General features: G+C 55.0%; 1 protein-coding gene across 2 annotated transcripts; it reads left to right on the top strand.

Moving 5' to 3' along the window:
• Window positions 1-228: 228 nt before the first annotated feature.
• On the top strand, window positions 229-23,627 carry KCNH6 (potassium voltage-gated channel subfamily H member 6). 2 transcript variants are annotated; one of them, XM_032266000.1, is made up of 14 exons: window positions 229-388; window positions 1,039-1,269; window positions 6,972-7,133; window positions 7,208-7,413; window positions 11,286-11,711; window positions 13,162-13,561; window positions 15,231-15,430; window positions 15,570-15,822; window positions 19,143-19,336; window positions 20,804-20,888; window positions 21,248-21,334; window positions 21,464-21,626; window positions 22,281-22,467; window positions 22,805-23,627. In XM_032266000.1, the coding sequence occupies exons 1-14, from the start codon at window positions 313-315 to the stop codon at window positions 23,096-23,098; spliced, it is 2,964 nt and encodes a 987-aa protein (XP_032121891.1). In that variant the 5' UTR covers window positions 229-312; the 3' UTR covers window positions 23,099-23,627. The 2 variants fall into 2 exon arrangements, with proteins under 2 accessions (XP_032121891.1, XP_032121890.1); XM_032265999.1 differs by lacking the exon at window positions 21,248-21,334.
• Window positions 23,628-25,608: the final 1,981 nt, after the last annotated feature.

The raw sequence follows: 25,608 nt of genomic DNA, 5'->3' as shown, positions 1-25,608 counted from the left end.
GCTTCTTTCAGCACCACGGCGTGGACAGCTCCCGGCCCTGCGCTGAAGGGAGCAGGCGCGGAGGGCGCCGGCCAGGGAGGGGAGGGGAGGGCAGGGGAGCGCAGGAAAGGAGAGGAGAGGTAGGGCAGGGGTGGAGAAGGGAGGGGAGGAGAGGGCAGACGCAGGCAGGCGGGCAGGCGGGCGGGGCGCGGAGCCCAGCTGCCCTCGCCGGGGGCGGCGCCCACCGGAGCCGGACGCTGCTGAGCCCGAGGACAGGCGGAGACGCCGGGAGCCGGGGCGCCTGTGGCTCCGGGCAGGGGCCGCGGCCGAAAGATGCCAGTCCGCAGGGGCCACGTCGCTCCCCAAAACACTTACCTGGACACCATCATCCGCAAGTTTGAGGGCCAGAGTGAGTGTGTATATGTTGGGGCGGGGGGACGATCTGGAGTCCTGGTTCTGTGAAAGCGGGGCCGGATCCCTTTACTAACTTCTAACGGGGCAAGGTGGTGAGTGCGGAGTGCTGAATGCAAAATCCTTCCTTTGATGTCCCCAACACCTTCTCCTCCAGCGGGACCCACTCCCCTCAAATGCCGTCCTCTTTTCTGGAACACAAGGAGCAGCGTGCAGCCCTTCTCTCCCCACCCCCAGCTCTTTCCTCAGTGCCCCAAGCCTGAACCTCCCATTGCGGCCGCTGCCCGCCCCACCCGTGTCCTCCAGAGGATTCCTTGAGTCCTTCCTTTTCATATCCTGGCTCTGGTGTTCCCGGGAGCTTTCCCAGGCCTGACCCCCAACTGGTCACATTCCTGCCTCCCTTCCAGACACCCTTCCTGTTTCCAGGGAGCCTTGAGCCTTCCTTCTACCTCATGACCCTCACTGTCCTAGTCTTCCCACAATCTCCAGGCCTGACTCCCTCCCTCCTTCTGGTCACTGGCCTGCTCCTCCACCTAAATTCCCCTCACTGCCACCAAGAGTCCTTACAATCTTTCCTTCCCTGCCTCCCGATCCTGGCTCCCACGGACTTTTGGCCTCCCACCTCCCACCTCCCACCTCCCACCCCAGGTCGTAAGTTCCTGATCGCCAATGCTCAGATGGAGAACTGCGCCATCATTTACTGCAATGACGGCTTCTGCGAACTCTTCGGCTACTCCCGAGTGGAGGTGATGCAGCAACCCTGCACCTGCGACTTCCTCACAGGTCCCAACACGCCGAGGAGCGCCGTGTCCCGCCTGGCGCAGGCCCTGCTGGGGGCTGAGGAGTGCAAGGTGGACATCCTCTACTACCGCAAGGATGGTGAGGCACATGAGGGCCACAGCCTCTGCAGGGCAGGCTTGGCCCTCTGTCTTGTCCAGCCAGGGTGGCCTTGGGGACGGCACTGACCCAGGGACCAAAGGGCCTGAACAAACCCTGTTTCCTCTAGGGGTCTTGGTTCCTCCACAGGCATTGGATATGATGCCTTCTGAAGTCCTTTGCAGGAGCCAGGGATCAGGCTGGGCCACCCACTGGTCCTGGCCTGGGGCAGGGCTTCCTGCTCTGCCATCCCTCCCCCCATCCCTGGTCTCCTGGCTCTCCACTCTGTCACAGTCAGTCCCAGCTGCCTGACAGTGACAGATGGAAATTAACCTTCCCTCATCTCTGTCTGCTCCAGGGATTAGAGGAGGAGACACCTCCTCAAGGCTTCTGTGGCCAGACAAGGCGTGGGGGCTTTTGGCTGGGAAAGAGGGGTGGGCCTGCCTCACCCCTTAGCTCTTTGGGGAGACAGGGTCTGGAGTTTTCCCTGACCAGGAAGCTTATTCAGATGGAGTTTGGGTTGTTACTGCTAGCTGGAGCGTACTGTGAGCAGAACAGAAGCATAGGTGAGGGGCTGAAGACAGAGTTCAGCAGCCTTTGGAAATCCTCCTCAAACCAGAACCACAGGGTCCTCACTGGACCTGCCAGGATGGGTGGGAATGAGGAAAAGAGTCTGAATGTCCTTGGAAATCTCTTGAATCAATGGCCCCCAACCTGGTTCTGCATCAGAATTACCCAGGGCATGTTTTCCAAAACATACTTTCTCTAGAGAGAGGCTGACTCAGAAGGTGTGAGATGAGGCCAAGCGGGTGTATTTGGAAATATCTCCCTGGTGGTTCTGATGCCCTGCCTAGTTTAGGAGCCACTGGCTTTGATAAATCCCTTCATTTCATAGGTGTGGAAGGGATTTGCCCAAGACCCCACTGCTAGAGTCCAACCTGGGACTGGAATCCAAGTCTCTGGATTCCTCCCCTGGAGATTTTTGTTTCGAGTAATCCCAAGAGAGAAAGGACCTCAGCTGCCTTTCTGTTTGAAGGCAGGATTTTGGGGGAATGAGGTGCTCAGGAGGGAGCAGTCCCCAGGGAAGCCAGGCATGAGGCCACCTGAGGGCAAATAAAGAATGGATGCCTCTGGATTGGGACTGAGGGGTGCTGAGAGCCTGAGTTTCAGGGGCCTGGAGTGTGTGGAACATGAACATGTGTGTGCTTGCACATGTGTGCCTGTGTGTGTGTGTTTGTGCTTGCAAGTGTGTGTGTGTGTGTGTGTGTGTGTGTGTGTGTTTGCAGGCTTCTCAGAGAGCTTCTTGGGTAGGTCCTGGTTGTTCCTGCTACTGCCATACGAATGAGTGGCAGTGGGAAGTGCAGCAGGCAGGGGCAGCCAGGAGGGGACTGGGAAGAATCTGGCTAAGTGTGGCAGTACTCACAGGGTTAATGAAGTCAGAATATTTAAAAACTGTGACCTCACCTCCTCACATCATTGCAGAGAGGAGGTGAGAGTCAGGGGAGTGAGAAGGGTCCTGGGGGAACAGGATGGGACAGCAGGAAATGGGGGGTGGGTACATTAGGTCCTTTCTTTCCCTCTTCTTGTCACTAGAACTATACCTGATCCCAGACTCCTAGGGATGTCAGGTTATGGTTCTTGGGGTCCCCTCAGCACGCTGCAGGTATCTGGGCAGAGGGCAGAAGTCAAAGCTTGGCCTTGGCCCCCTGAGATCAGGACTCAGATCAGAATCCTGCAGGTGTCCTCAGCTCTCAGAAGGGAACCTAGAAACCTCATCTTGGGGGCCCTCCTTGGGTAAAAATGGGAAACTACCCACATACCTGGTGCCCTATAAGTCCCAATCTCCTCCCATCCCACCCTCAGCCCTTCCCTATCTTATTGCCCAAGACTTTGACTACCTGGACCTTCCTGAAATTGTTCTGAAACCCAGAAAAGGGAGCTTCCTGGCCTGCATTACCCTAAGGGAAGGATGTTGTGCCAAGATAACTGATGTTTACCTTAAGGTCCACTCTGACCACATATAATCCTTTTTTTTTTTTTTTTTTTTTTTTTTTGAGACAGGGTCTCACTCTGTCACCCAGGCTGGCAAGAACATAGCTCACTGTACCCTCCCATCTCAGCCTCCCGAGTAGCTGACACTACAAGTGTGCACCATCACACCTGGCTAATTTTTTAATTTTTTGTAGGGATGGGGTCTCACTATGTTGCCCAGGCTGGCACATGATCCTTTTTTGATCATATTCACGGACATCTTACAGTCCTGCTGAGGGGCGTCCTAATGGTGATTTCTTTCCTCCTTGGGTCAGTACCTCCCTTCCCCCAAATTCCCAACTTCAGGAGCGGTGGGAAGGGGTCCTGAGCGGATCTCTAGCTGATTTATGTATAATCCTCTTTTCCTCTAAAGGGGTAATCCACTGAAAATTCTCGAAGTCAATGTGGAGGGTTTGGGTTCACATAGCTCCACATTGTGCAGCTGCAGACAGTTGGGCTCAAAGAGGCCAGAGCACTTGGCAAAAATACCGCAGGAGACAGTTCAGAGACCCCTGGGAAACTGGCTCTTCCTCTATTTGCCTTTGCTAGAAGTGGTGAGAACCTAACAGATAAGAAGAAATGGCCATGTGGCAGGACTAGAACCAGTGAAAGTTCGGAGGGAAGAAAGGAGAGCACTCAGATCCGCCCACTGTCACCCACACCTGCCCCGCACTGGCACCTGCCTGAGAGCCCACCCCAGCCTGCCTTTCCCAGGTCCTCTCTTCTGAGGATCCTGAACCAGGGAGTCCCCTAATTCCCAAGCCAGATTAGAGGAGGCCTGGGACTTCTCCAGTCCTCAGCTCTGGATGAGGAAGACAGGACAGGGGCTGCTGTCTGCCCTCCCCCTCCCCCCATGTTTTCCATATGGGCAGCCATGAATGACAGGAGGACCAAGTCAGGAGGCGGCATGCAGTGGCCACCCTCTCAGCCGCAGCTTTTTGTAGCACCAGCCCCTCCCTGGGGGCTCACCACAGTGCTGGACAGAGTATGCATCAGGAGATGGGGTGAAGACAACAAGGAGGCTGTGAGTGCTGGGAAACTGAAGGAAGGAGCACATTTGAGAGGAAGAGAAGAGCAGAGAGAAGTGGGGTATCCCAGGGGAGAGAAGTGGGATGCTTTTGCTAAGAAAAGTAAGAACCTAGCAGATAAGAAGGAATGGGAGTTCTCAAGGGGCAGACAAACCTGTTGCCCTTGGTTGGAGAGGTGGGTGCTGGGGGAGCTCCTGAAAGGATGAAGAGGGTCCTGGTGAGGGCACGGGAACACTGCCTGCCACTCCTGGGCACAACCTGAGATGGTACACTCACCCACTTTTGGTCACCTAGATATGGGCTTTTGTTTGGGAGCTCGAGCCATGGGTAAGCAAGGACAGCCTGGGGCAGGGGCAGAGAGAATGCTCTGGACTCTTCTAAATCTTCCTAGCCTCCTGTCTGCCTACTCCACAGGCCACAGGCATGGGGGCGGGGCATGGGGTACCACACACTGACCCCCGACCCCAGCCCCAGCTCTCACTGCTATAATGGGCTGTTCTTTGGTCCATTCCCAGCTGCAGTTTTCCAACTGCATCAATTTTCCAGTAACATCAATTGCTGGGTGCAGCCACTCCAAGACTATGTGTTGGCAGCCCCCAGCAGCTTAGAGAGCCTGGAGGCCCCCTGCCTCTCTGCCCAGCTCTGCCCTCTCCCTGCCCCCTACCAGGCCAGATCTCTGCAATGCCAGAGAGATTGACAATATAATCTGGCCTTAGGAGCAGTGTCCCAGGCCACTGGCCAAGGAGGCTCCCTGTCTAGGTCCCAGCATCCAAGCATTGCCATGCCCCAGGCTGACTAGAGTGATGGGATTGGGCCTGGGAGTCTGGGCCTATAGCCCTGTGTGCCCAGGAGTGGGTGAAACAGGCAGGCACCTCTCCCCAGTGTGGATGTCTCCCCTGGGCCCAGGCAGCAGATGGCAGATGGCTGCCTGGTGCCTGGGAGTCCAGGAATCTGATATGGGAGATTCCTACTCCCTGGAGAGGAAAGCAAGAGGGAGGATAAGGGTGGCTCAGCTGCAGCCCAGCTCTGATGGCTGTGAGGAGGGACTGAGGACAAAAAAACAAGGAGTCTGGTGGTGAGTCGATCCAGTGATACTCCCACCAGTGGCCAGCCGGCATCCCCCATACTCACACACACAGACTTCCATTCACTCAGTCAACAAACAACACCTGGGACAGGTGAAACAGAACCTAACCTGCCCTCAGGGAGTGCAGCTCCACCTTCTCATTTGCATGGTCACCTGAGGCCCCTGCCCCTGAGGCCCCTGACCCTTTGGGCCTGACACCCGCCAGCACTTTGAGGGTCATAGGACTCCCATAGAGATGGTGTTCATGGGGTGCCTGGCCTGGGGCTCTTGGGTATGGGGTATTTTGTTCATTTCTTATTATTTTTTTGAGACAGATGACTTCCCTGTTACCCAGGCTGGAGTTCAGTGGCATGATCTTGGCTCACTGCAACCTCAGCCTCCTGGGTTGAAGTGATTCTCCTGCCTCAGCCTCCCGAGTAGCTGGAACTATAGATGCACACCACTACGCCTGGCTAATGTTTGTGTTTTTAGTAGAGATGGGGTTTTACCATGTTGGCCAGGCTGGTCTTGAATTCCTGGCCTCAAGTGATCCATCTGCCTCAGTCTCCCAGTGTGCTGGGATTACAGGCGTGGGCCACTGTGCCAGGCCAGATACGGGGCATCATTTTAGCTGGTATTGTTCCACCCACCAATGGGGGCTGTGGTGAGACCCTGGAGCAGAGACAGGGACAGAGACTGTAGCCTGAGAGGCACAGGGCAGCCAGCAGCTGGGTGTGGGCTGCCCAGGATGGTGGGGAGGGTGGTGGGAGGAGCCTGTCCTGCCCCACATGGCCATCCCCCTCCCTCTCTGGCACCCAGGCCACTGCCCTGCCTACTCCTTGGGCCGAGCCCTGCCTTGGGATCCCACATTCCTCCTAGGCCCAGAGCAGCAGCCTGATTCTGGCCCCAGCACCTTCCTCCCAGACAAGTCCCTTCCCTTTTCCAAGCTATCGTGTCCTGCAAACCCAGAGATCCTCTCTCCGTGCCCCCTCCTAGCCCTTGCAAGTCAGTTTCTGAGAGCTCCAGGCTCTCTTCTGCAGAATGGGGATCCATGCCTGCCCCCCAAGGACCTCCTGAGGCCTAATGTTTCAACTGGCCCTGTGCCCAGCACTTAGTATGCTTTCAACAAGTTCCTCCCCACATGGCAGGAGCAGGGCATCTTTGTGGGATGGGAATATGGGAAGAGAGGCCACAGCCAACCCAGCTCCATGGGGTAGAATGCCCAGCTTCACCTCCCCACTTAATCCACCCCCATCTGCTCAGCTTTAATTACAGCAGAAGCAGACCCCGAGGTTAAGCTCTGAGCTGATGGCTGAGTGTGGACTTGGGCCTGATCTGATGCTACCTTATCTCCTAATGAGCAGCTTAGCCGTTTTCCCCACCTCTGCCCTGTGGGTGGAGCACCAGCTGCACAGCCTCACCCACCCTCTGCCCAGTAGCTCTGGTTACTGTCCAGGCCTCTTAACCCCAGTGGCTGACCTTCACTTGACCTTCACTCAGCCCCTTCTCTAGCCAGGTCACTGCAGGAGGGGACCCCTTCAGGGCCCACCCACCCTCCATACTACCAATGGCATTTGCAGCCTCCAGCTTCCGCTGCCTGGTGGACGTGGTGCCCGTGAAGAATGAGGAAGGGGCTGTCATCATGTTCATCCTCAACTTCGAGGACCTGGCCGAGCTCCTGGCCAAGCACAGCAGCCGCAGATTGTCCCAGCGCCTGTTGTCCCAGAGCTTCCTGGGCTCCGGTGAGGTGGGGTGTGGGTGGTGGTGGGAAGGACTCCCTGACTGTAGCTGCTCTGATTTCTGTTCCTGGTTTCAGAGGGCTCTCACGGCAGGCCGGGCGGACCAGGACCAGGCAGAGGCAGGGGCAAGTACAGGACCATCAGCCAGATCCCGCAGTTCACGCTCAACTTCGTGGAGTTCAACCTGGAGAAGCACCGCTCCAGCTCCACCACAGAGATTGAGATCATTGCGCCCCACAAGGTGGTGGAGCGGACACAGAATGTCACTGAGAAGGTCACCCAGGTGCGGGCCTGCAAGGCACGGTGTGCGGGGCTGTGCCAGGTCTCCAGGGTTCCCTCCCAGGCTCTGGGCCCAGGCCCTCTGGGGCCTTGGCTGGCAAAGAAATTCTTCCCGTCTAGCCTTTAATATCTGGTTCCAGCCCCAGGCAGGCCTCCTGTCCTGTTTGAGATCTAAAGACCTAAAGGCCTGCCCTGAGGTCACAGCCCCAGTGCCCAGCTCCTGGAGCCAGAGGAGGCTGGGGTCAGCAGGGCCTATGAGTGATGCTGCTTCCTAGGCCTGGAGAAGCCAGGGCATGTGGTGGACATGCAGGCCACCATGGGGGCCTCCCCAGAGCTCAGCCAGTCCCAGGGAAGGAGAGGCAGAGCGGACACATGCCAGGGCCAAAATGGGAGGAGAGCCATGGGGAGGTCCCAGCCCTGTGTCAGCCCCTTACCTTTGAGACAAAAGCCACCCTCTCTACTTCCTTCCAACATGAACACAGGATCCTTCTGCATGCCAGGCAGGGCAGGGCAGGGCAGGGCTGGCACCTCCAGTTATCTTTGATCAGCTTCCTGGGGGCCAGGCCCTGAAGGACCCCTGCAACCTCCTCCTTGGCCAGCCCAAGGCAGACTTCCCTGGGTCCTCTGCTCCAGCTCATCCTGCTGTCCCTTCTCATGAGGCTCGAAGGCCTGACCATTCCAGAGAGAAATGCAAGGAGCCCTGCCCAAGGCTCCAGTGACCAGAGTCCTGGCACTGACTTCCTATGTGACCTTGGCCGGGGGAACTTCCAGCCCCCTTTCCAGGCCTCAGGGCTTTCATCTGCAGGAGAGGTAAGGACTATGTGGTCCAAGATAAGGACTAAATGGTCTCTGGGGACCCATTTGACATTGAGTAGTGCTGGACCCAGGAGGCAGACAAAGCTGTAAGTCATAGCCAGGGGCCCAGGCCAAGGTTGAGCAATGCAGAGCATGGCATGGCCTGCTCCCAGATTCCCTGGGGCTGTCTTTGTGTTGGGGCTGGGGACGGCTCTTTTCCCGCCTGCCTCTTTTCACCTGAAACACAATTGCTGCTGGAACCAGGTGTGGGGAAGACCGCTCAGCACCTCACTGAGCTCAAGGATCCTGAGGAGGACAGGACGCCAGGCTACAGGACTGTGTCCTCTGAGGTCAGACAGAGTGGCCCAAAAGCCTGACCCTGGGAAGCCCCCCAGCTGCTTACCCCAGGGCATCTGGTGGCTACCATGGTGGGGGCTTTTAGACTGGAGAGTGGTCGGTGAAGATGGCCAGGCCTGGCTGGGACCCATAGTCCCAGCGCCTGCCCAACCTGCCTGCCCCTGTTTGTTCCTCAGCTCGGCCCCTCTTGGCATCACTCCCCTGCTCCATGTGGGTCCTAGGCCCAGGGAGGTGCCTGACAGATCTCGGGGGAAGCGGCAGGCGAGGATCCAGATCAGGGAAGTCACATCGGCCTCAACCAGAACTTAAAGAGCCTCAACGGCTGTGGCCTTACACTGGAGCCTGAGTATCCTGAGGGCTTTGCAGCTCTGGGAGACACGGGGCAGGGTGGGCTTTGCCATGAAGCGCCTCTGACCTGGCTTTGGAGGCAGTGGGAGATTTTGGGGGTCCCCCTGTCTGGAGACCCTGAGGAATTGAGGAACTCTCTTTTCAGCCTACTTTAAACCACCCCCCACCATTCCTTCTGTCTCCTTCCCACTCCCCACCCAGGCAGGCCTAGGGAAGGGCCTTGTTTCACCCTAGCAGGGTCCTAGTGGCCCTTGGGAGGAGGGGGAGTGGCTCTGATGCCCAGGGTGTGATCAGAGCCCCAGTTTCCCACGCTCATTCAGGGGTCTGTAGTTGAGAGCCCATGTGGACCAAGAGCTAGGCACACAGGGAGAAGAGTGTCAGTGAGGGAGCCAAACTCAGCAAGCCTGTGGCTCAGGGAAGAACCACCATGCAGCTGGGTGGATACAGGGCAGGCAGAAAATTTAAAAAGAGCCCAAGTTCATGTGGAGTCAGAGGGGGCTTCCTGGGGAAGTGTGCAGCAAGGCCTCAAGGCTGAGCAGGTCACTGCAGGGTGGAGACACAGTTGCCCCACTCAAGGGTTTGGATGTCAGATAGGGACCCGCGGGTTGAAACCAAGTGGATCTTCCTTATTGTGATCCCATCTGCTAACTGACTTTGTTTCCATGGTCAAACCTTACATTGCAAATTTTCCTAAATGAGTACCATCCATCAGATCTCATCTGGTGGGAGGTGGGGGGTCCATGGGACACCCCTCTGGCTCCATCCTTGTTTGGAGCAGTGTCTGATGAGGATGAGGGAGGAGGATAGTGGACGGGGAATTAGTGTGTAGAGCAGCGTGTGCATCTCTGTGAGAATAGATGAATCTCACCATCTACATGAGATCAGGTGAATCTCACCACCTACATGAGAATAGGTGCATCTTACCAACTACATGAGAACAGATGAATCTCACCATCTACATGAGAATACGTGCATCTCACCAACTACATGAGAACAGATGAATCTCACCATCTACGTGAGAACAGGTGCACCTCACCATCTATGTGAGAATAGATGAATCTCACCATCTACATGGGAACAGGTGCATCTCACCATCTACGTGAGAACAGGTGCATCTCACCATCTACATGGGAACAGGTGCATCTCACCATCTACGTGAGAACAGGTGCATCTCACCATCTACGTGAGAACAGGTGCATCTCATCACCTACGTGAGAACAGGTGCATCTCATCACCTACGTGAGAACAGGTACATCTCACCATCTATGTGAGAATAGGTGCATCTCACCATCTACGTGAGAACAGGTGCATCTCATCACCTACGTGAGAACAGGTACATCTCACCATCTACATGGGAACAGGTGCATCTCACCATCTACATGGGAACAGGTGCATTTCACCATCTACATGAGAATAGATGTAGAATAGATGTTCCTCACTACTTTTGTTGTGGCTTTTGTTGTCCTTTGTGATTCCATTTTGCAGATGCGGGAACTGAGGCTCATAGAGGTTACAAAACTTGCCCAATGCTCACCTGTAGCACGTCAGATCTGGGATTCAACTGGGGAGGCCTAGCTTCAGTACCCATGCCCTTCCTAATGCCCTGGCCATCTCTTATGTTGGGCAGCTGGGCAGAGCTGTGGCATATTGTGCTGGGGCCTGGGGATCCAGGGTTGGTCACAGTCTTGGAGGCAGGGGTGGGAGGGGGAAGGGAGAAGGCTCTGCTGAAGGTGATGATTCCAAACCCTTGGACATGTGAGGAGGAGTCAGTTTTCCTTAGTGCCCAGGACCTGCTGAGGGTCCAGGTTGCCTATACCCCTACCCCATGGACTCTTTCCATGGGAGGTTCTGAGTTGGCCCCAGAGAGGGTGCTCACTGGTCCAGGCTCCCCAGGGCCCTCAGAAAGGAAGATGCTCTTCTAGGAGTGACCTGTTCCTATCAGGAGCCCTGACCATAGGGGACCTCCCAAGCCCACCAGAGAGGATCAGCCCACCAGCTACCCCCTTTAGTGGGCTCTTGTGTGGAATGGACCCACAGATGACATGGGCCTGGCCCTCCCCTGTCCTGGCTCCACCCACTTCAGGATGTTTCCAAGGGAGTTTATGAGCATCAAACCTGGGGTCACTATGGGGCAGAACCACACCCCTCCTCTTGCATCCCACCTCCTTTTTCTGCACATCCTCCCCAGGCATCTGTCCCCTTAAGAACTTCCCTTCTCAGTCATCCCCCACCCCATCTCTCCCTCATGCCCTCTGCCCGGCAGAGCGCTGGTCACCCACCCTTTCCCACTATACCCTACCCAGGCCTCAGCCTTCCAGGCCAGTCTCACCAGCAGTGGCCACCCCCAACCTGACCACCCTTGGCCCTCACCCCCAGGTCCTGTCCTTGGGCGCGGATGTGCTGCCCGAGTACAAGCTGCAGGCGCCGCGCATCCACCGCTGGACCATCCTGCACTACAGCCCCTTCAAGGCCGTGTGGGACTGGCTCATCCTACTGCTAGTCATCTATACAGCCGTCTTCACGCCCTACTCAGCCGCCTTCCTGCTCAGCGACCAGGATGAGTCGCAGCGTGGGGCCTGCAGCTATACCTGCAGTCCCCTCACCGTGGTGGATCTCATCGTGGACATTATGTTCGTCGTGGACATCGTCATCAACTTCCGCACCACCTACGTCAACAACAACGATGAGGTGGTCAGCCACCCCCGCCGCATCGCCGTCCACTACTTCAAGGGTTGGTTCCTTATCGACATGGTGGCCGCCATCCCTTTTGACCTCCTTATCTTCCGCACTGGCTCTGATGAGGTGAGCAGACCCCCTCCAGGCCAGCAGCCATGGCTGTCCTCTGCATACTGGCCTCGAGCCCTCCCTATTGCACAGCACTGAGTGCGGAGAGTACCTGGGCCTGGGCACCTGTGCTGGTGGAGAGGAGGCCCCAAACATCTGTCACCTCTCAGCCCTGGAGAAGGACCAGCCGAGACTGCACCCCCCAGGCCTCTGCCCCTCTGCCCCCTCTCTGAGCAGACCCTGGTGAGAGAAGCAGGCTAGCCCTTCCAGGATGGGCACTCATGTGGTCCTGACCCCTCATGCTGAATTCCAAACTGCACAGAGCAAATTTACATAATTTGCAGGGCCCAGAGCAAAATAAAAGCATAGGGAACCTTGTTGAAAAAGGGTCCCTTTCTTCCTGGAGGAAGAAAGGGATCCCCAGGCCACTCCTCCAGTGCAGCCTTGCTCCCGCCTTACCCCCTAGCCCTCCACTATGGGCTGGAGGTGGGCACCCCCCCCAGGCTGCCAATAGGTGACGTGAAGGCATCTTCATGCCTTTCTCATAGTTTCCAGGCCCACAGTCTCCTCCTGCCCCACTCCTCAGGATCAGCTTTTCACTGAAATCAACTCTGCCTTCTGTGTTCCAGTGCCCCCTCATTATGCCAACCTGTCCAACAGGGGATGTCCAGCAGGGATCCTCTGCTCCAAGCCCCCCTAATACCACCCCTCAGCAAATCTGCCCCCATTGTCCCCACCTGGACACTGAGTGGCGTTTGTACTCACTTGTGTCCCAGCACAAAACTTGCCAGCCTCCCGCCCCTCCACACAGCTGCCTCAGCAACTTTCAGATCACTTACCTGACCCTGTGTTCCACCCTCTGGGATGTACAGGGTCCTCAGAACTTTCAGTGGCTCCCCAATGTCTGCAGAATAAAAACCAAGCTCGTGATAGACTCTGAGGACCACAGGGAGCAGCCCTTGCCCACCCTGCCCTTCCCAGGCATGGTTCTCACTGCTCCTCCATCTCCCACATGTGCACCAGGCTGCAGTGCCACACTTGGTTTCCCTTGTGGGCCACACACTTCACACCTCAGTGCTGCTGCTCATGCTGCTCCCTGAGCCAGGAGTGCCCTTTTGCTCTCCCTCCTGTCTGCCTGGAGCCCTAGCCTCCTCTCTCAAGGCTCGGCTCATGTGTCACCTCCTCCATGAAGCCTCCCCGACCTACCCCAGCAGACTTGACCTCCCCTTCCTCTGTGCTCCTACTGGACTTCTGTCCTAACAATCAGAACACTGTTTTGAGCTTTAGGCTGAGATCCTTAAGGTCCCATACCATGCCACACTGCCAAGTGCATGGCCTGGATCAGGTTCTCCATAAATGTTTGTTGAATGACTATGTGGTTGTATGCATGAGAGAACAAAAGCAGGCCTGAGTACACCCTTCCAAGGGCTGACACCCCAGCCCTGTGACCGTTTCCCTGCCCCTCCAGACCACGACCCTGATTGGGCTACTGAAGACAGCACGGCTGCTGCGGCTGGTGCGCGTGGCACGGAAGCTGGACCGCTACTCTGAGTATGGGGCAGCTGTGCTCTTCTTGCTCATGTGTACCTTCGCGCTCATCGCGCACTGGCTGGCCTGCATTTGGTACGCCATTGGCAACGTGGAGCGGCCCTACCTGGAACACAAGATCGGCTGGCTGGACAGCCTGGGTGTACAGCTTGGCAAGCGCTACAACAGCAGCGACCCAGCCTCAGGCCCCTCGGTGCAGGACAAGTACGTCACAGCCCTCTACTTCACCTTCAGCAGTCTCACCAGCGTGGGCTTTGGCAACGTCTCGCCCAACACCAACTCCGAGAAGGTCTTCTCCATCTGCGTCATGCTCATTGGCTGTGAGTGAGACTTCATGCCATGGCCTAACCTCATACCCTGGCCTTACCTATGAAATAGTATTTGTTAGTTTTGTACTGAGATAGAATATAACACACAGAAATAATTCATGCAGTACACTGATCCTAAGTGTGCAGCACAATGAATTTTTGCTGGTGTGTGCGCCAATTGTACACAAAATTTAACACTCACACAGCCTGTACTATCTGCCAGTCACCAGGAAATAATTTGCAGGGCCCAGAGCAAAATAAAAGCATAGGGACCCTTGTTGAAAAATTATTAAGAATCAGCCAGGTGTGGTGGCTCAAGCCTGTAATCCCAGCACTCTGGGAGGTCAAGGTAGATGGACACTTGAGGTCAGGAGTTCGAGAACAGCCTCACCAACATGGTGAAACCCTGTCTCTACTGAAAAATACAAAAATTAGCTGGGTGTGGTGGTGCATGCCTGTAATCCCAGCTACTCAGGAGGCTGAGGCAGGAGAATCACTTGAACCTGGGAGGCAGAGATTGCAGTGAGCCAAGATGGCTCCACTGCACTCTAGCTTGGGCAACAGAAACTCCATCTCAAAAAAAAAAAATTATTAAGATTTTTTTTGACAGTGACAGCTGACTATTAAACCAAACACAGGGCTCTTAGCATGCAGCCTCGTGTGTCCACACAGGTTGCACACATGAAGCAAGCCCTGCCAGGCACTCTTTTAAACACTTTACAAAAGCCCACATCTCATTCCCTTTTGAGCCCAGGGTACAAAGCAAGAAACCACATGGTGCTAACTAGCCAGAGGGCACACAGCTAGGAAATGTCCGAGTGACCTGATCCCAGCCCAGGTGTTCAGCTGCAAGGCTGTGCGGCTCTCAGTCCCTGCTCCCAGCTGCCTGCCTCCCAAGACACTTGGGTTAGGAACATAAAAGGCAGCGCGGAATTTTACACGTAGATTGAGTTGTCATGTTCAGAGTATTTAGAGATGTGAAAGCTCAGAAAAACAAAAGCAAGGGAAGAAAATGGGTGAAAAGAAATTGAGAGTTTGCTCTTTTTTTGTTTTTTGTTTTTTGTTTTTTTTTTGAGACAGTCTTGTTCTGTCACCTAGCCTGGAGCACAGTGGCACGGTATTGGCTCACTGCAACCTCCATCTTCTGGGTTCAAGTGATTCTCCTGCCTCAGCCTCCCAAGTAGCTGGGATTACAGGCAGGCACCAACATGCCTGGCTAATTTTTACATTTTTTTGGTAGGGACGGGGTTTCACCGTGTTGTCCAGGTTGATCTCAAACTCCTGACCTCAGGTGATCCACCCACGTCAGCCTCTCAAAGTGCTGATTGAGGCCTGAACCACCACACCCGGCAGAGAGTTTTCTCTTTATTCTATTTCTACAACTTGAAGGAGAAAATAGATCTGAGCTTTAAAAATCCATTGACTGCCTTCTTTCTTCTCGGGAGTTTGACCGCTGGGCCCAGTAAGATGCCAAGAGGCACAGGGCAGAGGGAGGAGGGCAGGAAGCACAGGGGCCTTTGTCTCCCCTGTGCCCTGGCGCTGTCCTGTTCACTCCTGACTTCTCCTTAGACAGAGGGGTCCGTCATCAGGGGGCTGCTGGAAAGAGGAAGGCCTGGAGTAGGCCATGGGTGGCTTGGCCCAGTGGGGCTGCGGAGGAGCCCATTTCTCCCCTCGCCCTCAGCCCTGATGTACGCCAGCATCTTCGGGAATGTGTCCGCGATCATCCAGCGCCTGTATTCGGGCACCGCGCGCTACCACACGCAGATGCTGCGGGTCAAGGAGTTCATCCGCTTCCACCAGATCCCCAACCCGCTGCGCCAGCGACTGGAGGAGTACTTCCAGCACGCCTGGTCCTACACCAACGGCATTGACATGAACGCGGTGAGCCCCGCCGCTCCGGCTAATGCCCTAGGGGGGAGCCAAGGTCCCGCGGGGACGGGGCATCCCCAGAGCCCTCCCCACCCTCTCCTCAAGCCCTACTCAGGCCGCGCCCCGCTGGACTGGGCCACCCGCCTTCCAGGTGCTGAAGGGCTTCCCCGAGTGCCTGCAGGCCGACATTTGCCTGCACTTGCACCGCGCGCTGCTGCAGCACTGCCCGGCGTTCAGCGGTGCCAGCAAGGGCTGCCTGCGCGCCCTAGCCGTCAAGTTCAAGACCACGCACGCGCCACCTGGGGACACGCTGGTGCATCTCGGCGACGTGCTCTCCACGCTCTACTTCATCTCCCGAGGCTCCATCGAGATCCTGCGCGACGACGTGGTCGTGGCCATCCTAGGTAGGTCAGGCGGAGTGGACCAGGCCTGTGTTGGGGATCGGATGGAAGGGGGCAGGATGGGAGATGCCCTGCCTGGGCCACTCTCTTCCTGATGCGGATTTTACTTTTACTGGCCAGCCACATGTAGAGCTTGTGCCTGGGAGAGCTTTATACCCAGCTCCCTGAATCCTTAAAACAACCCTCTGCCAGAGGTCCCATGTTCCTAAGAGGGAAGTTGAGGCTGAGGGAGATCATGCTAGTCTGTGGCCAGGCAGGGATTCCAGGGCTGCCAGTGTGACTCAGAAGCCCAGGCAGGCCTTCCTACCTTCTTCCACTCTTGGGGAGTTCAGGGAGAAAGGCCAAGGGTCTCTCTGGGTGGAGGGAGATGCCGTGGCTGGGGACCCCAGTCTCATTCAGTGCAGACACAGGGATAGCCAGACACTTTGGAGGAAGGATATGAGCACTGGGCAGGGGGACAGACAGGTCACAAGCAGCCTCTACCATGTGCCTGCTGTATGACCTTAGGCAAGTCACTTAACCTCTCTGAGCATCACAGGGTCCTCTCCTTGATTCTCATCTTCCTTGCCTGCCCCATGACTTCATCTCCACCCCAACTTCAGCCTTGCCCTCCTTTGGTCCCCATGACCTGGCTATCCTCCAGCCCCTCTGGACAGACTCCCCTCGGGCTCCCCTGCCCCTCCTCTTCCTCTGGCCTGCTGGTGCTCTGCTCTCCTCTCCCCTCCTACCCGACACCCTCCCATGGGCCTGCTCCTTGTACCCACGGCCTCAGTCTTCCCCTTGCCACAAGGATCCCCAGAGCTCTGTCCTGGCCCCACTCTCTCCTTAGACCACAACATTCCAGTTTTCTAGGCATGGCCACCCTAGTATTCTATAAGCAGATCAAACTCAGTGTATCCCAATCTGAAATAATCACCTTTCCTCAAAACCAGCTCCGTCAGCTTCCCCATCCTGTGACCTATCTGCCCATTTCCAATGCCACAGTCAGCCAAGGGGTCATCCTACTTTGTTGCTGCCCACTGCCCACCAGCCAAAATCGTCCATACCTCTCCATCTCACACCTGTCTCCCTGTCCCTGCCTGGATCCAGCCTTCCTTGTGTCCTTCCTGGAAAGGTGTTGGCAACTCCTTTCCCATGGCCCTGCATCTGGTCTACTCCCATGCTCATCTTCCACCTTCTGCCAGTGACCTGAAATAGACCTCTGTCTGTTTGCCTCTTCTGCTCAAGATCCCTCCACGGTTCCCCATGGTCCATGCATGCGTGCTCAGTTCTCCCAATCCCACCACCCTGTCCTGCCACCCTCCCCCTGTTACTTTACTTTCCAGCCAAACTACTTAGCATTCTCTAAATCTGTGCCCTCGCACATGCTTCCACTCTGCCTGGAGCACCCTACCCTGTGCCATCTGGCAGATCCCAGTTGTCCTCCAAGGCTGGGCTCAGTTATAGGTTTCTGCTGAGACCTCTCACTCCCAGCCTACCTTAGAAGTGCTGTCCATGTGGGAGGGATGATAATTATTACAAATAATTAAGAAGTCAGTCCAATTTAAGTTTCAGTTAAAGACATGAAACCTCTCATTTTGTCCTGAGTGGAAATAGACATTAGATCAGAATCCTTCATCTACTGGAAAACCACCAAGTTATAATGTTGCCCAGATTTCAAGCTTAAGGGTTTCACGTGTGACCCTGGCAAGCCCCTTCCCTCTCCAGGGTCAGCCCCCTCCTCTGTGAACGCCCTTTGATCCTGTTCTCTTGCAGGGACATGACCAGGCCTCCATCCATCCCTCTGTGCTAAACTGTTAGTGCTGCTTGCACAGTGTCACCAGGCTAAGGATGCTGGACTTTCCTGGGGGAGTAGGAATCAAAGCAGTCATGCTCTGTGGCAACCCAGCCCTGGGCTCTCCACCCCTGAGTCCTGACAGTGCAGTGCTGACCACATGCTGTTTCTTCTGCCCTGATTGCCTTTCTCGTGGGGACAGTCTTTGTTTCTCTCAATATAGCCCCCATTTCACTTCCTCTGCAAGGCCCCTCCTTTCTGCCCCAGCCATCCCTACCAGGAAGAGCCCCTCCCTCCTCCATGGCCCCATAGCTTTTGATTCTCCCTATTTCTAGGGCTCCAAAGATCATGCTGTAAACTTGTTGGCTGCTTATGTACCTATCTTGCAGGGATTTGAGGGGCTCTTTGTGGGTGGCATAACAGCTTATATTTATACTTATATTTATATTCCTTGGCCAGCACAGCACCCGGCACCAGGAGGGCCCAATAACCTTGCCACATACCTGAATATCACCCATATCAACCCTGGGATATCCTTCCCCCTTGCCTTGCATGGACCTAGTCAGTTGCCTCTTGTTGTGTTTTTTTTTTTTTTTTTTTTAATGGAATCTCACTCTGTCGCCCAGGCTGGAGAGCAGTGGCATGATCTCAGCTCCCTGCAATCTCCGCCTCCTGGGCTCAAGTGATTCTCCTGCCTCAGCCTTCTGAGTAGCTGGGATTACAGGCCACCATACCTGCCTAATTTTTGTTTTCGTTAGGTTTTTTTAGTGGAGATGGGATTTGACCAGTTGGCCAGGCTGGTCTCAAACTCCTGACCTCAAATAATCTGCCTGCCTCTGTCCCCCAAAGTGCTGGGGTTATAGGCGTGAGCCACTGTGCCTGGCTGCCTCTTGCTTTTTGAGTCACTGGCTCAAGCATCACCTCATCTGCTTCCCTGAACAGCCCAGTGGGGCTGGCAAGGCAGATCAGGTTTTACCCACGTTAGAGACGAAGACTCTGAGATCCAGACAGGAGTAACTTCTCCAGGTTTCCTCCACCAGGGCCATGTTGGTTACCTGGCCCCATAATCAGGAGTGGGAAGACAAAGAGAAGCCTCTGGCTCTGCCCTGGGGAGTTAGGTCCTCTGGCCCTGGGTTTCCTGAACCCTTCTCCACAGCACTGCAGGCCAAGCAGCAGGAAGATGTTGAGACAGATATTGAGACTTTAGGGCCTCTTCCTGCCCACTGTGCCGAAGAGTGTGGGCTACAGGAGGCAGATTCTGATGGAGGGTGGTTCTGAAAAGCCTGGAGACAGTGAGAGGAGCCACGGGCTGGGGGTGAGAGTCGCTCTTAATGGATTTCTGTGCAGCTCAGAGATCTCAGATATGGGAAGAGAACCCCTCACCCCACCCCTGCCAACCCACATCCAGCCCTGTCCCCAGAGCTCACTTCTGGGCAGCAGGCCCCAGCCTAGAAGGATGTCCAAGGTTGGGGGAGGTCATGGTCAACGGACCCTCATAAGGGAGCATGGAGCCAGACCCTGAAGAGACTCCCACCCCTCTGGCTGGCAGGGAAGAATGACATCTTTGGGGAGCCTGTCAGCCTCCATGCCCGGCCAGGCAAGTCCAGTGCAGACGTGCGGGCTCTGACCTACTGCGACCTGCACAAGATCCAGCGGGCAGACCTGCTGGAGGTGCTGGACATGTACCCGGCCTTTGCGGACAGCTTCTGGAGTAAGCTGGAGGTCACCTTCAACCTGCGGGAAGTGAGTCAGGGCCAGGTGGGCCAGGGTGGGTGGTGGCTTTCGGCCGGCTGGTAACAGGAAATGCCCAGGCAGCCTACTGAGGGCTTGGCCTGCCTGGCCTGAGGGCACCCATCTGACCAATCCCATTCTGCAACCTTTGCCAGAATTTCTTCTGTGCCTACCATGGCTGACATAATGCTAAGTATGAGGATAGCTAATATTTATTAAGCACCGACTATACTAAGGGTGGGGCTTCTTTTACATGATCTCCTTGCAATTGGTATTATTATCCCCATTTTCCAGATGAGGAAACTGAGGATCAGAGACAGTAAATAAACTGGCTAAAACCATTCAGCTAGTAAACGGCAGAGCCAAAATGTGAATTTAATTTGTCAGACTCCAAAGCCCAGGTGTTTCCACCATATTATACCATGCTGAAAAGGATGGTGCCGGCTGTCCAGATGGCTCACAGTACCAAGCACAGGTACTGCCAAGAGGTGACAAAACTGTCTCTCTTCTCACACTCATCCCTCAGTAGAGGAGATTTTGACAACTCAAAAAAAAATAAAGAGCCACAAAGCAAAATAGCCAAAGTCTCAAGGGTATAAAGGAGAAGCATGTGGAGATCAAGCTTGCCAAGGAGTGTGACAACCAGGATCAACCCTGGGAATGCCCAGAGCGGGGTATCAGGGAGGAGGGATCTGGAACCAGAAGAGGGGAAGAAGGGAAGGTGCACCTGGCCATGAAACACAGAGTCCGGGCTGTTTCTCCCCTGTCGCCCCTACCCATCTGCCTCAGGAGAGGGCTCTGCTGGCCTGGGCCCTGTGCCCAGCTTCCTGAGCATGGAGCTGGGTGGGCTTTCTTTTTTTTTTTTTAGACGGATTCTTACTCTGTCGCAAAGCAGGCGTGCAGTGGTACAATGTCAGCTCACTGCAATCTCCACCTCCCAGGTTCAAGTGATTCTCTTGCCTCAGCCTCCTGAGTAGCTGGGACTACAGCTAACTTTTGTATTTTTAGTAGAGACGGGGGTTTCACCATGTTGGCCAGGATAGTCTCGATCTCTTGACCTCGTGATCTGCCCGCCTCAGCCTCCCAAAGTGCTTGGATTCCAGGTGTGAGCCACTGTACCCGGTCTGGGTGGGCTTTCTTGCTGTGGACAGCCCTCCCCACACCATCCCATCTGCTGCTCTTCCCTTCCCCAGTTTTTCCCCACCAACATCTGCACAGGAGACACCTGGTAAGGACCCTGCCTTGGGGGCCCAGCCATCAGGCGGCCAGAATGCCCAGCAGCTGGGCACCAGGGCAGGAGGAGTGTGGTCTCTGCAGCCTGGGCCATCTGCAGGAAGCCACCCAGGGCATTGCTGCTGTGCCCAGCTGCCTGTTACTCTTTCACCTAGTTGTGACAGCGCCGTGGGGTGAGGGCAGGGAAGAATAGAGGCCCCATCCCAGCTTTGGTTCCTGTTCCTCCATCCTCTTGTTTCCCACAAGGCAGCTGGGGGTCTCCATTCATCCCCGCAACAGGCTCCGGGCAGCCAAGACCACCAAGGTTTCTTCCTCAAAGACAACCAGTCAGGTGAACAAAGCCAGTCCCCACCAGTGTCTGCCCAGCCCCAGCCCGCAGACCCTGCCTAGCCTCCTTCCCCTCCCATGTCCACTCCATCCTGCATCCCCAGTGCCACCCCCGACATGGGTAGAGGGGGGTTCCCTCTCTAGACCCAGAGCCAGAGCCTCGGCCCCGCTTCCTCCCCAGTCTCCCAGCCCTGATGGCCTATGTCCTCAGAGGCAGAGTGAGGGCTCTGTGGTTCAAATGTAGCTCCCAGGGGTGTACGGAGACTAGCCAGCCCCCGAGGTTCCACACTAAGGCATTAGGGGTCCACTGGGCTGCAGATCCCTGGGCAGTCAGAGCATCACTAAAAGTCCTCACCCTGCCAGAGTTTCCCCATGAGCTGGGGCCCCAGCTCCCCTCCCAGGGCTACAGACTCCTGGGTCCTGGGAGCCAGAACTCCATGGGGCATCCAGGTAAGGAGGGCCACTCCCCACACCCTGTGTCCCCAAGGCAGGTAAGGGGTGGGAGATGGGCTCTACCGAGAAGGGTCAGGCTTATGGAACCAGCTAGGCCCAGCTGAGACTTCCCTTTCCCTCTTGCAGATGCAGCCCCTCCCCTGAGCATCTCAGATGCATCTGCCTTCTGGCCTGAGCTGTTGCAGCAAATGCCCCCAAGGCATAGCACGCCAGGCCCTCAGGGAGACCCACAGTGCTGGCCTCCGAAGCTGGGCTCCAGGCTAGAGCAGCTCCAGGCCCAGATGAACAGGTGAGTGTGCTGTGGCCAGGTCTGGGGGCTGGGTATTGGTGCCCCCTCCTGGTGGCTCAGAGGCATCATGGAGTGTCAGGTGGGTTTTAGAATGGCAAGCCATTTAGCTGCAAGTCTCCCCATACCTGTCACTAAGCACTATTGCCCAGATGACGTCCCCTAGCAAACTCTGGAACGTGCCAAGGAAGCTTCTCAGGGGAGGCGCACAACTATGGGCAGAAACAAATTCCATAGGTCCTGGGAAATGGGGTGTGTCCAGTGGATGGTAGGGCTGTGGTGGCAGAGTGAGGGCTTAGAAGCAGAACTGTCTAGGTTCAAATTCTGGCTCTGTGCCCTACCAGCAAGAGTGTGGGCAAGTTACTGAACAGCTCTGAACCTAGTTTGCCCTTTTGTGAAATGGGGATAATTCAAACATCCACATCAAAGCATCTTGGGTACTGAATGCTGTGTGCTTGGTGCCTGGTCACTGGTGTTAGACTCAGGGGGAATCTGGGCAGGGGCTGTGGATCCCAACAGGATAATAGCTTCAGGTCAGCCTCAGGCCGCCATTCCATCTAGCAGGAACAGCACACAGGCTACAAGATTGACAGCTGCCCTCAGGACCGAAACTGCTCTTGCCAGCCCCAAACCTGACTGTGGGGTTCTCTCTGGCAGGCTGGAGTCCTGCATGTCTTCAGACCTCAGCCGCATCTTACAGCTCCTCCAGCAGCCCATGCCCCAGGGCCATGTCAGCTACATTCTGGAAGCCCCTGCCTCCAATGACCTGGCCTTGTTTCCTATCGCCTCAGAGACTCAGAGTCCAGGGCACAGGCTGCCCCAGGGATTTCTGCCTTCTGCACAGGTAAGAGGTGAAGGGATTCCCAGAGGCTTACCTGGAAGCAGCTGCATGCCTTCCCTGACTTAGTCAAAGTGTGGCATCAGTCCCGGAGCCTTCGTGGCCCTAGGGCAACCAGGGCTTTGCTTACCTCCTTTATGATCAGCATCATGATAGGGCGGCCTGGGCAAGGTGGTGGCAAAGCCCAGAATGTGACTACAGAGCCTGCAGCTGGGGCCAGGGCAGCAGGACCCTGAAGTGTGGGAAGGGCAGGTACAATTCTTGCCTGATCCTATCCCTGAAGTCAGGGTGGATTAACCTGCAGCCTGGCCTGGGGTGCATCCCTCTTTCTTGCTCTTCCCAGACCCTGAGCTGTGGAGACTTGGACGACTGTAGTCCACAGCACAAGAACTCCTTCCCCGGGATGCCTCACCTGGCTGTGGCAACAGACAAAAGTCTGGCACTATCCTCTGGACAGGAACAGCCTGAGGGGCTCTGGCCACCCCTGGCCTCACCTCTGCATCCCCTGGAAGTACAGGGACTCATCCGTGGTCCCTGCTTCTCCTCCCTTCCTGAACAGCTTGGCTCTGTTCCCAAGCAGCTGGAGTTCCAGAGACATGGTTCAGATCCTGGATTTGCAGGGAGTTGGGGCCACTGAACTCCAAAATAAAGACACCATAAGGGTATTGAAGGTGGGCAAAGTGATAATTAAGGATCTTGGGGAGGCAGACAGCCTCCCAGATGGGCTTCTCCTAGAGTAGCTACAACTGCTGATCCAGGTGACCAGGATGGCATGGGTGAAGAGGCTCAGGACTTTTCCCAGCCTCCTCTGTGGCTTCATTTAGGCAGCAAGCCTGGTGGAGGGTGGGAGAGTCTCAGGTGTGGAGGCAGCTTACAGGATGGAGAGGGCAGTGAAGAAAGAGGTTTCTGATCTACATGAGTACCTTGCTCTGGGCTGCATGTGATCACCTCCCAGCTCAAAACCCTCCACCACCTCATGGCCCAGCACCAAGGCCCGGGGTTGGTCAGAACTCTTACCATGGAGCCTCCAACCTGGCTGGAGATGGAATCTGTGGTAGACATGTTAGGACAGACCTCCAGCCCTCTGCTCCTGATGGTTCTGTGACATTGGGTCTCCTGAGGGCAGTGGAGTGTCACACAGCTAATAAAGTGCACATTTCATGTTGAGACGGGTGTGTAACTTATCTGAAGGCCCTCAGGTCTTTGGCTGTGCGGTGGCTTTCTCCAAACCCTTCATGTAAGGAGCTGGAGACCTACCTTCCACCATATCCAGTATATTGGGGACCTGAAGGTGGCTCTGCTGGGCCCAGAAGCTCCTGGAGCCTGGGGCTGTTAGGCCATGGTGAAGGGAAGCAGAGGCACTGGCTTAGTGGCCCCAATGGATCATGACAACAGCCAGCACTTCAGTAGCACTTGCCCTGGACCAGGCACTGTGCTGACAGCTCTGCAGATACTTGTTCATCTAATCCTCAAAACAACCCCAAGGGGTTGGCATTATTATCTTCATTTTAGAGATGCGGGATCAGTAGCAGAGACACTAAGATAACTTACCCAAGCATGAGGGGGTATTCTGAGGTGCAGGTACTGTTCTGTTTCCTGATCTATGTGCTGGTTACAGGAGTGTGTTCAGGTTGTGAAAGAGTGTGCTTCTGTGTAAATTATACCTCAATTTAAAAAAAAAAAAAAAGTCAGACATAGTGGCTTATGCTATAATCCCAGGGCTTTGGGAGGAGGCTGATACAGGAGAACTGCTTGAGGCCAGGAGTTCAAGGTTATAGTAAACCGTGATTGCATCACTGCTCTCACAGCCTGGGCAACGGAATAAGACGCTGTCTCAAAATAAAAATTTTAAAAAATCATGCCCATACCTAACACAACAGGAAAGGAGGACATAATTTCAACCCAGATAGTCTGGCTTTGAGAGCATGTACAATTAACCACTGCCGAAAAGGGCTGCTGTCCAAAAACTACTTGGTTATTGGTTTTCAGTCCTTTGCTCCTGTACTCTGGAAAATAATTTCAAAAATGTATATCCCCCTCACACCTTTTTAAGTTGACATCTGAAATATTATAAAATACTTCACTGATAAATTTAAATAGATGCAAAGGATGTAATGTCAACTGTCTCGTAAATACTGACACTTTATAAAACGATTCCATCCTTCATTTGTATTGACCCATTTCTATCCAAATAGCAGTGATTTGAGAGCCACCACCATCCATTTTAAAAACACAAGAGGCTTTTCTTTAATATCGTTCTTTTTTCTCTCCTGATAACTCCCACTTATTCCTCCCATAGTTTTATCCTACGTGTAATTTATTGCTATGCTTCAAAGCCTACTATTGATCAGCCTATCATATGTTTGCCACACAAATATGTATACAAGCTGGGTGCAGTGGCTCACTCATGCCTGTGATCCCTACACTTTGAGAGGCTGAGGCTGGAGGATTGCTTAAGGCCAGGAACTCAAGACCAGCCTAGGCAGCATAGTGCAACCTGGTCTCTACAAAAAAAAAAAAAAAAAAAAAAATTTTTTGTAATTAACCAGGCATTGTGATGTACACCTGTAGTCCCAGGTACTACAGGGCTTGGTGGGAGGCTTGGGTAGGTGGGTGGGAGGGTCACTTGAACCTAGGAGGTCAAGGCTGCAGTAAGCCAGGTTCATGCAACTGTACTCCAGCCTGGGTGACAGAGCAAGACTCAGTGTCTTAAAACAAAAAACAAAAACAAAAAAAAGGCCAGGTGGCTCATGCCTGTAATCCCAGCACTTTGGGAGGCTGAGGCGGGCAGATCACATGATCAGCAGTTGAAGACCAGCCTGGTCAACATAGTGAAACCCCGTCTCTACTAAAAATACAAAATAATGAGCTAGGCATGGTGGCAGGTGCCTTGTAATCGCAGCTACTTGGGAGGTTGAGGCAGGAGAATCACTTGAACCCGGGAGACGGGGGTTGTAGTGAGCTGAGATGGTGCCACTGCACTCCAGCCCAGGAAACACTGCGAGACTCTGTCTCAAAAAAAATAAATAAATAAGTAGGTCAGACACAGGGCGGCTGATTCCTATAATCCCAGCGCTTTGGGAGGCCAAAGTGGGAGGACCAGTTGACCCCAGCCTGGCCAACATGGTGAAACCCTGTCTCTACAAA

The sequence above is a fragment of the Sapajus apella genome, unplaced genomic scaffold (genome assembly GCF_009761245.1).
Source record: "Sapajus apella isolate SASKATOON/1434 unplaced genomic scaffold, GSC_monkey_1.0 scaffold153, whole genome shotgun sequence".
In the NCBI taxonomy this organism is placed as follows: domain Eukaryota; kingdom Metazoa; phylum Chordata; class Mammalia; order Primates; family Cebidae; genus Sapajus; species Sapajus apella.
Note: the sequence above shows the minus strand (reverse complement) of the source record. Positions and strands in the feature narration are given on the sequence as shown.

Coding starts and splice junctions, on each gene's coding strand:
- KCNH6 (XM_032266000.1), top strand. CDS start 313: ATGCCAGTCCGCAGGGGCCACGTCGCTCCCCAAAACACTTACCTGGAC. Junction 15,823..19,142: donor CGTGGTCGTGGCCATCCTAG/GTAGGTCAGGCG, acceptor TCTGGCTGGCAG/GGAAGAATGACATCTTTGGG. Junction 19,337..20,803: donor TCACCTTCAACCTGCGGGAA/GTGAGTCAGGGC, acceptor GTTTCCCACAAG/GCAGCTGGGGGTCTCCATTC.